The sequence below is a fragment of the Macaca thibetana genome, chromosome 3 (assembly GCF_024542745.1).
Source record: "Macaca thibetana thibetana isolate TM-01 chromosome 3, ASM2454274v1, whole genome shotgun sequence".
NCBI classification, from domain to species: Eukaryota; Metazoa; Chordata; class Mammalia; order Primates; family Cercopithecidae; genus Macaca; species Macaca thibetana.
This window is the reverse complement of record NC_065580.1, coordinates 167,500,456-167,516,391: the sequence shown is the minus strand read 5'-3', so window position 1 is coordinate 167,516,391 and position 15,936 is coordinate 167,500,456. Positions and strand designations below refer to the sequence as shown.

Below are 15,936 nucleotides of genomic sequence, written 5' to 3'. Positions count from 1 at the left end.
TCTTAGAAAATTTAAGGTAGAACCCCATTCTCTGTAATACCAGCCTCTGTAGAATTTTGAAAGCAAAAATGATTTTAATATGCTTGTGCATATGGACATAAAATTCCATAACTGTGAGAAGCATAATGAGATGGTTCCTAAAGGCAAGTTAAAACTGCAGCATCAAGCAGAAATTTTTTTTATTATCTACAAGAGTTAATTAATAATACCATTTGGCACTGTTAGATGTTCAGAAAATAGTCTAATAAGTAAGAATGCTTTGCTTTCCTTTTGTATTAAAGGCTGTTCAGACTCTCTAAATTGCTTACTAGGAAATAGACCTTGTGGTATAAGGGTCACGTGCTTGGAAACTAATTGGGATTCATTGTAGTACTGCATTGCCACAGATGGCTCATACAGAACATAATATAATGCCAGTCAAATGCAGTGAGGTATTTGGAAATAATTTTCCTTGGATAGGTTTATAATCATATGATCCAGCTGATTTTCCCAATGGCAAGATTCCTATCCACCATGTATTCCTTAAATAGCTCCAATTTTGCTGGAAAAACTTTGTAAAATAAATTCAATTTATAATTTTAGTCTAAAACAAAGTAAAATACAAAGCTTAATTTTTTTTTTTTTTTTTTTTTGAGACGGAGTCTCACTCTGTCACCCAGGCTGGAGTGAAGTGGCACGACCTCGGCTCACTGCAAGCTCCACCTCCCGGGTTCACACCATTCTCCTGCCTCAGCCTCCAGAGTAGCTGGGACTACAGGTGCCTACGACCACACCCAGCTAATTTTTTTTTTTTTTTGTATTTTTTAGTGGAGATGGCATTTCACTGTGTTAGCCACCCTGGTCTCGATCTCCTGACCTCGTGATCCACCTGCCTCGGCCTCCCAAAGTGCTGGCATTACAGGCGTGAGCCACTGCGCCCAGCCTACAGCTTAGGTTTTTTCCCCCTTATTTCATTAGGTTAGAAGCAAACTTATTAGGAAACAAATTAGACAACACTATGTTTCGTTGCTGTTGATGCATTTGTTCAATCTTTGTTTGTTTATTGATTTATAGAGATGAGGTCCCACCATGTTGCTCAGGCTGGTCTTGAACTCCTGGGCTTACAGGTGTGAGCCACCACACTCGGCCACTTGTTCAACCTTTTACTGCCTCCCTGCTCTCTCCTGAGCTTGAACAATATTTTTCAAAGTATAATCCGCAATCTGTTATTATTTAACAAAAACTCAGATTAGCTCAACAGCTAATCTGAAATAAAATGAGTAAAACTATATTCAAACTAGTTTTAATAAAAACTCATGTTTACTATCTAGTTTTAAATAATGCAACTATTTAGGATTGTTGGGGAAAAAAATGTAAGAAAAGCTATTAAAAAACAAAAAACCAAAAAACAAAAAAACCCGCTTGTATTGGAGATTCTTTTAAGAAGGAGTCATGTACCTGACTTAATTTGGGAAAAAACTGCTACATTCAAGCTAATTTTTATGAAAACTAATGTATACAACTAGTTTTAGGCATTCACTTTCAGGCTTCATTGTAAATGCTGATTGCTGGACTCTTCTACTGAGGAGAAATGTCGGAAGGTAGAGCCTGTAAACAGTAGTTTAGATAATTTCCCCAGGTGATTCTGATTTACACCAAAGTATGAGAACTAATAATGTAAACATAAAGCTTAAAAGTTGTTGGTTTTTTTTTTTCCTTTCACATTCAAGTCTTTTTTTCTACAGTTTGCTGGATATGCAGTGGTTCCTGGTAGGATCACTGTGGTCTTAGCATCCATCGACATGATGGCAAGAACTGGTTGAGAATCAGTATAAAAGGAGAAAGAGAAGAGTGTGGGCTGGGCATGGAGGCTTATGGCTGTAATCTCAGCACTTTGGGAGGCTGAGGCAGGTGGATCACCTGAGGTCGGGAGTTCGAGACCAGCTTGGCCAACATGGCGAAACTCCTGTCTCTACTAAAAATACAAAAATTAGCCAGATGGTGGTTCACGCCTGTAATCCCAGCTACTCAGGAGGCTGAGGTAGGAGAATTGCTTGAACCCAAGAGGTGGAGGTTGCAGTGAGCCAAGATGGCGCCACTGCACTCCAGACTGGGCGACAGAGAAACACTCCATCTAAAAAAAAAAAAAAAAAAAAAAAAAAAACAAAACGAGAAGAGTGTGAAGAAAGTAAGTACTCGAGATGATGAATCAAGATTTCTCCAGGGAGGAAAGGGTACAGAGAGAGCAATAAACTGTCTACTTGATAATTCTGAGTTGGTCTAGCTCTATAGTTTTACAACTAATCATGAAGATTATCAATTGAATATCATAAAATTTCCATCTCAAAGATGTGCAGTTTTTCCCTGAATTCTCAGTGGAAAGGGCCTGTCAGATTGAATGCCAAACATGTGTTATACATATTGCATAGGATTAGTGGCTCTACTTCTGCAATCAATCAAGCAATGAACAGCAATGATTTATTGAGTTCTAATTATATATATAAGTTTGTGCTTTAGCTTATTGGTTCTCAGCGTTTCCAACACATTAAAATCAACTGGGCATCTGAAAAAATTACCAATGTCATGCCCCAACTAATTAAATTAGAATTTCTAGAGACGAGGTCCAGAGCTTCTACTATAGATCTTCACATATTACCAATTTGGGTCCTTCTTCCAAGTGCAGTGACCTCTGCCATTGATTTATGACGCTTGTATAAGAAAAACTGCTCTTAGAGATAGAGCTTGAGCCTCTAAATTAGAAAACCAATTTTTTAAACCAGATTCCATTTTAAGATGTTTGATAAATTTTAGTTACTGCCCATGTGACCAGAGAACAATACTTAGCTCCTCCAGAAGGTACCAACGGTTGTTAACTGATATATATTAGCAGGACTTTTATTAATTATTTCATTTTCTCTGCCATAATCTTATTTAATTATCATAGTAAATGTATAAAGCCCATAATATTACCTTCATGTTACAAGTAAGAAAATTGAGGCTTAGAAATTTACTCCAAAGAATACATAACTATTTATTGAGTGGCTACTATGTGCCAAGCACAATGCAAGATGTTTTGTACACTATTATGGGATGAGAGTCACGTGATCACACCTGTGTTCCCTGGAGGATGATCTGTGGAACACTGGTCTGTCAAGATGCTGTGGGGAAAAAAATCTGCAATCTAATAGGCTTGAGAAGTGCTGAATACTTTTCCGCTTTGTTGAAAATTCTCAATGCACAAAAACTTGTGATGCACACTGAGATAGCATGTAGTAAAGGAACATTTAGATTGACGCTCCATGGGTTATTTTACTATGAAAATTTTATTTGAGAAACATTTGCCAATTGAACCCCTTTTGAAAAACCCCCCTACAAAACTTTATGTTCTAGAAATTTTGTCCCACTGTTACATATTAAGAAATTGAGATTGAGAAATTTGGTAACTTGCCTACAGTCATTTAGCATGTGGCTCTGCTAGAACCTGAATCTAAGTTTGGCTGTTTTAGAAAATTTTCTTCTGCTTCTAAAATCTATAACTGCAGGCCAATGACTGATATCTACTTCTCTGTTAGTAAAGCTGAATTAAAATTGTTGAAAGGTTCAAATGTAATGTTGTATGTGAAAACATTTTGAAAACTATAAAATAGTACATAAATACCAGAATTAGGTAGTATACAGTCTAAAGTAGTATAGAAATATTAACTTTTGAAAGAGATAATTTCTCTGTCCAAATCTCTGAATTACACTTTTAAGTAATAATCTCTACAGAAAGTTAAGTTTCGTTAGTGATTGTTAATTTTGATTGTCAATACTTCATCAATCACAATTGAACTCTTTTGGTAGCATTTTTGGTTTATTAAATTGTCTTTGGGAGAGTAAACTTATGAAATTTGTGGTTTCTATATACTGAATCCATGAAATATGAAACTAAGAATAATGTCATATCCCAACATCTGATTCTATTGATTATGAAAATGTGAACTCTGACCTGGGACAAATAGTATGTTGCTTCTAGTTTAATAATAATAAAACAATGTTAGTGTAATTTATGATATTTTCTTCTGAGTACATTTCTTTAAAGAAGGAAGCAAAGCTGAGAAACAATTAGGACAAGAGTCAACTAGTCAACTTTCCTGAATATGCTTTACTGGAGAAATATATGGTTGATTGGAGAGGCCTGTGGTTTCCAAAACTGGGAGCCATTTAAAGCTAAGCAAAGAGAAGGTAAAATGCTATATGATTGCACAGATGGCATATCTCTACTTCAAGGAATGTGCTTTAGGGGATTGCTTGATGTGTCAAAAGATAATCCCATTAAGAAAAGAGTAAAGACCAACTGATCCCATATTTAGAAAAGATGAAACACATCTTCAATTCTCCTATTCACTAGGGAAGAGAAACGAGCCCAGAGGAATCATCAGATATTCTCTGTCACAACAAATTAAATGTGCAATAGGTTTTTTATGTCACCTGGTTGAGTTAGCATGGGAATTATTTACAGCACTTTGAATGAAGATGGAAAATGAATCTACAGAGATCTGTAACTAATATGTATGGACATTCTTTCCTTTGTTTTTTCCCTCTTGCCCTTTTCCCCAGAATACTTGGAATGAATTAATAATAATGATGGATCCAAAGAAATAACTGTGAAAGTGGTGATGTTCAGGAAAGATTGCTCCAAGAACAACCACTCTATCTAGGGTAAGTGGGAAGGAAGTGAAATAACATCTCCTAGAAAGATGTTCATCAATGCAAAGTGAGTGGTAAATAGAAATGAATTAGTACATAGCTTAGAACTTTGCTGGGATCTTCAAAGAAGTACTATACAGCTTGAAAAATATCACTGTTCCTTCAAGACTCAGAACCTACAGAAGACTGTTAAATTCTACAAGTAAACGTTATTTGGGAGTTTGAGGTTAATGAATTTCTGTCCAGGAATTATTCTTGACTGTGTTCTGTTTCCATGAGTGATGTTCAATTTAGCTAGTGCTCTTCTGTGACGCCAGAAGTTTCAAGTTTAGTTTTCTTTCTGTGGATCGCGGTTTTTACATCTTTAAATTCTAAGACATTTTTGAGTCTTTGTGTAAATAATACATTTTAAATCATGGAATCAATTTCAATTAAAAATTATCATTGTTATGGAGTTATGTGTGTACTATTGAAAAGGTAAGGGTTTCGGGTCGTTTGACAATACACAGATCTACACAATATATGAACAGGGAGAAGAAAAAAGAGCAAGGAACGAAGTTCACAAAGATGAAAAGAAGTCCACAGAATAAGCATCTTGTTTCCATGCTTTGCCCTGTTGAAAGTCTGATCTCCTTTTTCATGAAGGAAGAGTTACTTATTTTTAATGCATGAAGATAGAACTAAGATGATGAGTGGGACAGAGAAGATTCTTGTAAATACACATTTCTAGAAGTCTGTATACTCCTAATATGCCCCTCCTTCAACATACAGCGCAAGTCTCTTTCCAGTGTGTTCATTTCAATGTCTAGAATACATGAGTTTTGCTATCCTAAAGGAATAGAGAATTGTGGCTATTTATGCTTAGCAAATACAAATATCAACAACACCAATTAGCGAAAACATTTTCTACTGGGCACACTTCTTTTTTTAAAAAAAAAACTGATTACACGGTATGAACTGAGGACTGTTTCCGAATCCCTCTCTCCTCTCGAATTAATTTGCCACATTCTAAATCCGTAGATAAAGTGGTTCCAGAAGTGGAGTTGGTTGGATGGGTTTGGTTACATTGCAGTCCATAAAAGAAACAAAAAGCCTTGCATGCAAAAGAAATGAGAAAAAAAATATAGAAAAATGAATAAATCAGAAGCAAGAATGAATGTTTAAATGAAAATTTACATCACATGAAGCTGGCAACTATGAAAAGCACATTAAAGCATCATATATACAAGCTTTTATTTTTCAAATTAGTTGCATAAAACAAGACACCTCAAGAGCGAATTGAAAGTTAAAGCAGATCAGTTCATTCTCTCTTTTAATTAAAAAAACAGCTTCTTATAACAAGAGCTTAGGAAAGGGGTGTTCGTTGTTGTCACAGTTGCCTTGTAATTCTGGGGAAGATTTTCATGTGAAACCAGGTTATAATGAATCATTCCAAGTTTTAGGCCCTTAAGGAGGGCTTCTACTTAAAGAAAGTAGATCTATTATCAGATTATAAATCTGAACCAGCCACATAACTTGCAGGGTCCAGTGCGAAATGAAAATATGGGACGCTTTGTTCAAAAATTATTTAGAATTTCAAGATGACAGCAGAGCATTAAACTGGCTCTGTCATTAATAGTCATAGTCTTAAAATTCTAACATTATTTAAAAATTGAATTGGGAGCCTGATTCACTATCATGGCCATAAACCTTTGTATTTTGTTTATTCTAGTATGGTTATGAAGGAATTATCTTAAATCACAATCAGCTTTTTCAAAACAGTATAAGCTGATTTCCTTCAAAACTAGTGTGATTTCCTTCAAAAATAAAAGTAATAGGCAAAAATGGTCAACTACTAAAATTGTCCTATAATCCCAAACACAAAAGTCTCATATATATTGCATTTTCATTTTGCATTGTTATATTCCTGGCAAAAAAAATTTGAGGTGATCTATCCTTTTACAAAGCTTACTTTGATAGAAGTAAGTGTTCAATTTCATACTATGACTTTTACATATTTATGTACATTTTTTGCATTAGTACATGTGCTCAGAATCTATACTTAAGGGCTGGTAATCTTTCTGTTAAATATCTTTTCATAGCTTTTCCAATTTTGGATTTATTTTTGCCTTTTTCCATCTAGGGTTTCTATCTTACAAGCAAACAACTGTTCAAAAATTAACTGAGTTTGGAATTTCTGCACTGTCTTTCCAAATAGGGCTAATTGGATTTCGTGTGTAAGCCCCTTCCTTGTCATTAATAAATGATGGACCTGCAGTGCCCACAGCACCTGGCAGGGATTCAATAGCTCTTTGCTCTAACTCAAAAATGGCTCTTCTGGGCATCTAATTTAACAGACTGAAAAACAGCAAACATCCTTAAAACCCCCAAACTTAAGACACATAATGCAAACTATAAACTAACCAGTCCTAGAAAGAGATGACTCACCTGTTCAATATCATTATTCTTCCGTGATTTGTATATGAATTCTCCAATAGCTACAAATACAGAAAGGACCAGTCCGGCAGCCAAAACAATGAAGATGCCCCCAATATTTTCCACTCCCAGAGCACTGGCTTCTTTATTGTCTTCCTCGGGGCAGCCATTCCCACGCCACCACTTCTCTTTCATCATATGCAGCTTCCCTTCTTCTTGGAGCTGAAGAATAGCAATAGTAATTTTATCCCGGTAAGGAGAACCTGGAAGTAAAGTCATTTGGATATTGGTCACCAAAATGTTGAAGAAGACATCCAGAAGTATTCTTAGTTATCGTTCTCAGCGATGACATTATGGCTGTTGTGAAACCCCAATCCACAGATTGACTTGCAAAGGGCAGGAAAGTTCAATCCTGTATTTTGAAGGCACTAAATACTAAATAATTGGAAAGGAGATAGCTGACATGTTGAGATTAACTTTGGTCCCGACCGTTTGCTCCTTTTTAAGGAGAAGCGAAGCTAGGAATTCTATGACATGTCTTTGTTTCTGGTGAGATCATCATGAGTCTTTTCACATGTCAAGAGATTTCATTGTATAAACTAAAAATAAAATTCTAAGCCCCCATTGACTGAATGACCCTCTTTTGTGACCAAAGGGACCCCAGAAAAACCTCAGAAACTTAGTTAGCAGCCATACCAGGATGGGAGGTCAGACAGAGCAGTCTATTTGTGGCAATAAGATATCAAATTATAAACAGGACCAAAGGCCATGCCAGACAAGGGTTAAGTCACACAGTCTTGGACTTAAAGAATAAACTATGTTCCAACTGCTATAAGGTTTTTCTTTTTCTCAAGGAGGTAAACAAGCACTGGCCTTGAGATAAGCAATATTAAAACAATTACAGCTCATCTAACTCATAGACACTGACTTCCAGCCCCTGTTCCACTAGCTATACCTTTCATTAAACAAGATCCTGATTTCAGTAACTTTCTCCAGATAAGAAGACCACCGACCTTAGACTGGTTCTGGTTGGATTAAAGAGATTGTGCCTTTGCAAGCTATTGTGTCCTGAAAGACATTTTGATGTATAGAACCTAATTATAAAACATTTAAATGTTAAGTCGCTACCCCAAAGTGAACATGGATTGTATGTTACATGCATTTTTGTTCAATATGCATGTGTCAGGATCATCTTCACAAATATTCATAGCTCTGCCTGGAACCAGTTGAATATGTATGTTAAGCCAACCCATTCAGCAAAAAGCTCTTGCCCCAACCCCTCTTTTTTCAAAGTGCCTGTCTTTGATCTTGGTTGGACACATGTTTTCCAGCCTACAGGATGACCACCTTGCAGGTTGTCACTCTTTGCTTATAAAGAAATGAAGTCTCCGTTTCTACTTTTGAAATTTATCGATATTGTGGATACATTTTTTAAGCTAGCAATTATTTAGATCTCACTTTTTTCTAGGCTCTTTGTTGTCTCATACTGTGACTGGGCTTGCCTGGATGACCAGCAGTTCCATTTCTTCTTCTGAGGGGGAGTAACTAGACGTTTCCCACCTCCCTTACAGTTCAGTGTGGTTATGTGACTGGTTTCTAGCCAATAGGAACTAAGACAATGTCTTCCCAGCATAATCTTTGCAGATGTTGGTTAGTACATCCTGATTCATGCACCTATTAAGATAAACTTAAGACTAGGTTTTGAATAGTTCAAATTTCCTACAAAATTCAGTTAGGTTTGGAAAATTTGCAAGGACTTTATTAATATTATTTATACTCTATCTTCTAGTAATGCCATTGAACTTTGAATTTTGTAAGGGTTGGAAAGTGCCAGTGCCTATCTGTAGACGTAGCTTCTCAACACTGGATTTTGGTTAATCAATGCAAAGGAAGAGGCAAAGTAGTACTCTTTTACTTAATCTCTCCTTGAATATGAAGAACTCTTGTTAGCATTTCTTCTATTCAGTAGAAAAGTAGTACACTCTGGCTTTCTCTATTTGCAAACGTTAAAGTCTTTCTTGGTGGAAGCACATTGATAAATGAGGCATCTTAGGACTAGAAGAAATCTTAGGAATGATACAGTTCAGTCCACTTACAGTTCAGTACATATTCCATTTTAGAATGGAAGATATTTAGGAACTGAAAGTATGAGCGAAACTGATAGTTGCTGGCACAGCCAAGAATCAAACTCAAGTCTCCTGACTTCTCACTTTTCATGTTGTTTTCATGACAGTGTTCCCATCCAGTGCTCCCACCCCTATGTATGCCTTATGTCCTATGGCATGGTTAAGTTAGAAAAATAGAAGTTTAAAGTTGGTGTCATTTGTTATTAATTTTCCTCGTAAGACTTCCTAAAATAATCGTCAGCATTCAAAAACAAGTTTAAAAGAAGAGCAAAATGCTTTGGAGTGAGATTATGGCTTATCAAGAGTATGAATTTTTGGTGAAAAAATGGATATTGAAACGAAATTAAAAGACCTTGGCCATTTGCTTAAATATCCCCAGAATAATGGCTAGTGTAAAAATTAGCACCATTGATATACCCATAGCAGGTGAGCAATTAAGTGAACCAAGAGCACTTTGCTTTAATGTACATGAAAGTGCTTTGAAGAGTGTAAGAATGATTCTTATGTTAGTGGTTGCAGTAATAATCCTAGCAGCATACACAGTAGGTGCTCAGTAAATGTTGACTGATGCTTTCCTTCTGCCTCCAGGCTGCGCAATACCTAAAACATTTCAGACAAATGAAAATCTGATCTCTGTTTAAAGTTGGTCTCTGAGAAAGATAATTTCCAGCTTCCTGGTAAGCTGTTCAAACCTTAAATGCTCTTGTTCTCTCAGAGTTTTATTTTAAATCTCACAGGAGGTACATTTCTAGATCTGTTGTCCTGAGTGTCTCTAAGAAGCAAAGTCTTCAATTTTGTGTTGTGACTTTGCCAATATTTGATTATGGGACAGAGCTTGGAGCCATAAGGGAATTAGTCAGGGCAAGACTAGAAGTGTGCAGATAATTTTTAATATCTGAGTATATTTTAACTTCAGTTTTTTTGTTGTTGTTGCTTAAATGAAGTAAATGACATTGAAAGTTATTTATTATGTCACTTGAAATCTATATATATTTCGTATATATATATTTCATACACACACACACACACACACACGTGCGCACACACACATCTTCTTGAATAGCAACTGATCTTTTGTACAGTCAATTCATCATAAAAGAAACATCTCACAATTTTTTCCAACAGCTGTATTCTCAATGGACGTATTCTCTGTGAGGTCTGCCATCTGTTCCAATTATTCCTTCATTGTTTTTAGTTTAAAAGCATGACAGGTTTATAACCACTATGAAAAATTCCTGGAGTATATTTCTTTTTATCTAGGAAGTGGGGAAGGCTTTTCAACTTTGGAACTTGGGTGAGGCTGGCCAAAAGGAGACTGAATGGGTACCTTTGGATCTCTCTGTATTATATGTCTATTTAATGTTAGTGGTACTCAACACTAGGTCAACTTCATTCGCATGAAAGCAGGCAGTGATTTTCAAAGTGGTGCATTCATTTAGGAAAGTGGTAGGAAGAAGTGCATTGCTCCCTCCTGCCCCCAGCCCTGCGTCACTCACTGTACTATCAGAAATTTTAACTTTCAAGTTATGTTCCATGCTGTAGAAGGACTGCCAATTAAAAGTCTCATGTTAAAGTGCAAACATTCTCAGGAGGGGTGATACACATTGTTATTTTAAATCATTATTAACAGACAGGAATTTTGGTGCCAAAAAGGGGTGTTGAAATGTGGTGGGGTAGGGTTATGAGGTGGGAAATAGAATGATAAAGGTATAGTTTTTGACTTTATAATTTAGTCTAGAGATGGTTCTATTAAGGAATTATGGTTACTCCTCCATGAGGGTCTTGATTCTGCAAAAATTCAGGCAAAGGTACCTACTCTTGGTGTTCTTGTCTGATTTATGGCCCATTTAACTAAAATCAGCAGTGATGAGATATAAAAAATACCGTCTAACTTCCCCCACCTTTATTATCTAAAATGAGGTGGCAAAGCTTGCTTAGGGCAATAGTATATTGCTTTTTTAAAGTCAAAAAGAGGTATAATATCCTGTTAGCCAGTGCCAAATGATCCCCTGAGCCTCCCGTTGACTAAATTATAGGAGAGCTTACCACTTGGGGAAAAATATACACCTCACTAGCAACATTAGTGTTTTCATCAGGAGAAGTTATTGGAAATAAAGAAGCAAGAAGGTAGCTGTAAATCTTCTAGCCCCATCATTCTGCAGGAATTTTATTTGGAGGACATACATGATAACAATAATAATAAAGTTAATTTCTCCCTAGCACATATTTCTAACACCAGGTAGATAGCAGGAAGTCAAACTGGCTGTGTATTCATGGTAAATGTGGAAGATAGTTGAATTTTATCTGATTAGTTATATTCATATTAAAAGTTGAATACATGAAATACAGATTTTTCTTTTTTAATGAATTTATTGCTAAAACAAAAACATTAGGACAAATCACCTAAAATCTGGATTTTTTTATTTTCTTAGAAAACGGAATATTCCACAATCTTCTTCTCAAAGTCCTACATGTCTACAACCCTCTGACCTGAAAGGCGGCTGTCTCCTTTTGGTAAGTCATGTGGTCTGTAATTTTCCATAATTGCCACCGTTCCCTACTGCCTCCTGGCACAAGCATGCTTTGCTCTCTTATGATATCTGCTTGACCTCTGTAAGCATTTCAGTTTGTGATCCCTGCATGATGTTGAGAGTCAAATTGGATCATCCCTTTCTAATGACAAAAATACTAATACAAACAAACAGATCAAACCTACCTGGGGTCCTTAACGATCTGGCTTGACTGTTAGCTATGATTTCTAGACTAGCCCAGTAGTCTAGACAGTTCCTGATTCCTCTCCTTTGGAATTCTTATTAACAAATCACCAACGGCTTACTTGGGAAGAGTAGGTTCCCGCTATACCAGAACCTTATACGATACAGTTTTCTCTCTTCTTTCTTTCTCTCTTCCTTCCTTCCTTCCTTTCTTCCTTCCTTCCTTTCTTTTCTTTCTCTCTCTCTCTTCCTTCCTTCCTTCCTTCTCTCTTTCTCTCTCTCTTTCTCTCTTTCCCTCCTTCCTTCCTTCCTTCCTTCCTTCCTTCCTTCCTTCCATTCCTCCCTCCCTCCCTCCCTCCCTCCTTTCTTTCTTCTTTCTTTCTTTCTTTCTTTCTTTCTTTCTTTCTTTCTTTCTTTCTTTCTTTCTTTCTTTCTTTCTTTCTTTCTTTCTTTCTCTTTCTTTCTTTTCTTTCTTTCTTTTTCTCTTTCTCTTTCTTTCTCTCTTTCTTTCTCTCTTTCTTTCTCTTTCTTTCTCTTTCTTTCTCTTTCTTTCTCTTTCTTTCTCTTTCTTTTCTTTCCTTTCCTTCTTTCCTTCTTTCCTTCTTCCTTCCTTCCTTTCCTTCCTTCTTTCTTTCTTTCTTTCTTTCTTTCTTTCTTTCTTTCTTTCTTTCTTTCTTTCTTTCTTTCTTTCTTTCTTTCTTTCTTTCTTTCTTTCTTTCTTTCTTTCTTTCTTCTCGTTCTTTCCTTCGAGATGGAGTCTCGCTCTGTCACCCAGGCTGGAGTGCAGTGGCACCATCTCAGCTCACTGCAACCTCCACCTGCCGGGTTCAAGCGATTCTCCTGCCTCAGCCCCCTGAGTAACTGGGACTATAGGCACATGCCACCACGCCCAGCTAATTTTTGTATTTTTAGTAGAGACAGGGTTTCACCATGTTGGCCAGGATAATCTTGATCTCATGACCTCATGATCTGCCCGCCTCGGACTCCCAAAGTGCTGGGATTACAGGCATGAGCCACCACACCCGGCCACGATACAGTTTTCTATAGAGAGGGAAACAATAGAGAGGGAGTTTTCTATGGAGAGGAAATCACTAATTACTCCTTGAATTCTATTCTTGTCTCCTATAGACGTACAAGAATGCATTGCTATATGGGTCTGTATACCTAGGCAATAATATTTCTAGGAGAGCAGTAGCATGGAACTAAGGAATTTGGTTTTACATAGTTGGCATTGATTGAATCTAACATTGCCTGAGCACATCATACTTATAAATTAATCTTTATCCTTTTTCTTTTGACCGATATAGCCTTGCTTTTTCATCTATCATTATGGAATACGAACTCTCTCACTTTTGCTATGCATATGCAGTATCAACTTTCTTCTATTCTAATTTAAGGCAAATAAATTATATAGGCATATATGGGTATTGAAGGAAACAATGTGAAGATGATTAATTAGAAGGATATTCTCTTTAAGATATTTGTTTAGGGTGAAATAATAAAATCTATATATTCTTAAACATGCATTGGTAAAACTTGAAAGAAACACTGGTTACGAGTATATGAAGTTAAATATCTGGGAATCTGTAATTTGGACAATGTCTCTGATCTATATGGATGTTTCCATTATTAGTTCACTAAAGGCATTGTAGGCCTTCTCAGAATTTGGAATAAAGAACTCTGAGCCCATTTCCTTCCACACTGGTAACTGACATTCTCTATCTCAGTCCTGGTTCATGTCTGCCCCTCTTACCAATAGGCGTTCCCACTCCATAACCTTTGGAGTCAATGAGGCCCCCGATCTGAGTGAGGTTGCAGTTTCTCTGCGTCACATACTCAATGCTGGTGGACTCCATCAGCAGCGCGTAGTCCGTAGTGAGCACTCTCTGGATTCCCTCGTCACTGTTTCTTACCAGGGCGGTCTGCTGCCTGCTGCTCATGAAGGCCCACATCTTCTCGTAGGTGGAGATTTTTGATTTCTGGAGGGAAAGAAAACACACTCACCAGCAGAAGAGGGCTGGAAAAACACGACCTAAGATATTCAAAGTCCCAGTGGTTCAAATAATGATAGGGAGGATACTTTCTCCACAGGTGGGGGAGTCAAGATTGATGGTCTCAAGGCTTCACTTTTGTAGCTGAGAAGAGCCCAGTTCACTCACTATTGGACAGCATTTGCCTGGAGGCAGCTATTGCACGGAGACCTTGCTCGATTGATGCAAGACATTGGTGCAAGGTCCTTTTGTTGCTTTCAGTTAGGGAAGAAAGAACATTGGTATCAATAATAGCACTTGCCTAAAGAACTGCGGCCACTTAAGAACAAACCATCATGGCCCATTGGGCTAAGGGATCGCTAGCTCACTCCAGGACTCTGTTCATTTAATCCATTTTCCTTTCAGTCACTCAACTCCAGCAGGTATTGTTTTGCTGTTTCCAGGTATGTAAGTTTCAATCCTTGATCTAGCATTCTTCTGCTGGGCAGAGCCCTGGGGTAAACCACTGACTTCCTCTGCTTTATTTGTGAGAGAACTGTCATTCACTCTTCTCTTTTCTACAAAACCTAGAAAGTAAATGTTCTTTTCAAATTAAAATTTAGATAAGAAAAATCTTCGGCCGGGCATGGCGGCTCACTTCACACCTGTAGTCCCAGCACTTTGGGAGGCTGAGGCGGGTGGATCACCTAAAGGTCAGGAGTTTGAGACCAGCCTGACCAACATGGTGAAACCCTGTCTATACTAAAAAAATACAATTAGCCAGGCCTCGTGGTGTGCGCCTGTGATCCCAGCTACTCAGGAAGCTGAGGCAGGAGAATCGCTTGAACCCAGGAGGCGGAGCTTGTGGTGAGCCGAGATCGTGCCATTGCACTCCAGCCTGGGCAACAACAGCAAGACTCCATCTCAAAAAAAAAAAAAAAAAGAAAAAGAAAAATCTTCGTACTGTATTTATATGCCTTTTTATGTGCATAATTCTAACTGCAATCATATTTTAGATAATGAGGACTGAATATCTCATTTCGAAGTGTTCCATTAATATGTTTGTCTTTTCTCATATTCTTCGGCTTTTTGAGAGATTCAGTAATAAATTGTATATGTTATGTAATATATGCACATATACGTATGTACCACTGCCTCATTATCTTACTTTCTTTGCTAAAGTATACTGCCTAAATTTTTGTATTGCTTAAATATGAATTTTCCATTCTTTTGAATAGTGATCTATGTTTAGACATTTTGCATTTTACTCTGGAATTTCCATACAGTTCGAATTTTTGTTTTGAATTTTTCTTCATTTGCATCAGCATTCTCTACTTACTTCAGAGATGAAACACGTTACAGGAATTATTGGTATTTTTAAGCTAACCCCAGTTATCACGGTTATATGTAGCACTCACTCACACACATTAGACAGATCCCTTGACAGGCACAGGATGCATCATTTCAGTAGTGCAGAAAAGCTTAAAACATGGTTTTGGGCCATAAGCAAAAAATGGAATACCTGCAGAGTCAACTCTATCATGGTTATTCATGCTCGAGTGTTCCTGGGGGTCACTCAATTCCAACCTCTATTTAGGACCTGGTTAATACTGTAGGGTTTATGAGTTAGGGGAGGACAGATGGCTTTATTTTAGATTGTTAGGCATTGAAAAGCCCCCTGAGAAAGGTCTTGTGAGACAAATAACAATTCAATAAACAGTACCTTATAGATATTGGTATTTTATGGAACCCATTCTATCATATTGGGCCCCTGTGAGTTACGCGACAGCCCCGGAGATACCTGCAAACTGCAGCTCATGTCTCCATGACAAAGGTGCGTTTTGGGGGTCAGGGTTCCTGCTTCATTTGTTGTGTGATTTCAGCCTTGCAAAGTCTGCTAATGCTAAACTTATGGTAAAAGAGCTACTCATGCAAGTGCAGAAAGGTCAGTCTATCTTGTGGCAGTAAATGCACAGCTGGGAAAATTATTCTTCCATCAGGAAACTACCTTAAGGGAAAATAATTTTCTTTGAAGTATAAAAT

General features: G+C 37.2%; 2 protein-coding genes and 1 long non-coding RNA gene across 8 annotated transcripts in view; 1 reads left to right on the top strand and 2 right to left on the bottom strand.

Annotated features, from left to right (window-relative positions):
• Positions 1-15,936, bottom strand: part of RWDD2B (RWD domain containing 2B) — a 1,177,964-nt gene that overhangs the window by 538,247 nt on the left and 623,781 nt on the right. The window lies entirely within an intron of this gene.
• Positions 1-15,936, bottom strand: part of GRIK1 (glutamate ionotropic receptor kainate type subunit 1) — a 406,887-nt gene that overhangs the window by 11,661 nt on the left and 379,290 nt on the right. For 4 of the 6 annotated variants that reach the window (XM_050784706.1, XM_050784709.1, XM_050784707.1 and 1 more), the window contains 2 exons: positions 13,677-13,902; positions 7,096-7,346 (listed from right to left, as the gene is read on the bottom strand). In XM_050784706.1, the coding sequence (XP_050640663.1) occupies positions 7,096-7,346; positions 13,677-13,902 (477 nt within the window). Of the gene's footprint in view, positions 1-1,338; positions 5,762-7,095; positions 7,347-13,676; positions 13,903-15,936 lie in introns of those variants that run through there. The other 2 variants (XM_050784710.1, XM_050784712.1) reach the window with 1 other exon arrangement.
• Positions 4,605-15,936, top strand: part of LOC126950746 (uncharacterized) — a 148,426-nt gene continuing 137,094 nt past the window's right edge. The window contains exons 1-2 of the long non-coding RNA XR_007724274.1: positions 4,605-4,680; positions 11,642-11,723. This is a non-coding gene — a long non-coding RNA (uncharacterized LOC126950746). The remainder of the gene's footprint in view (positions 4,681-11,641; positions 11,724-15,936) is intronic.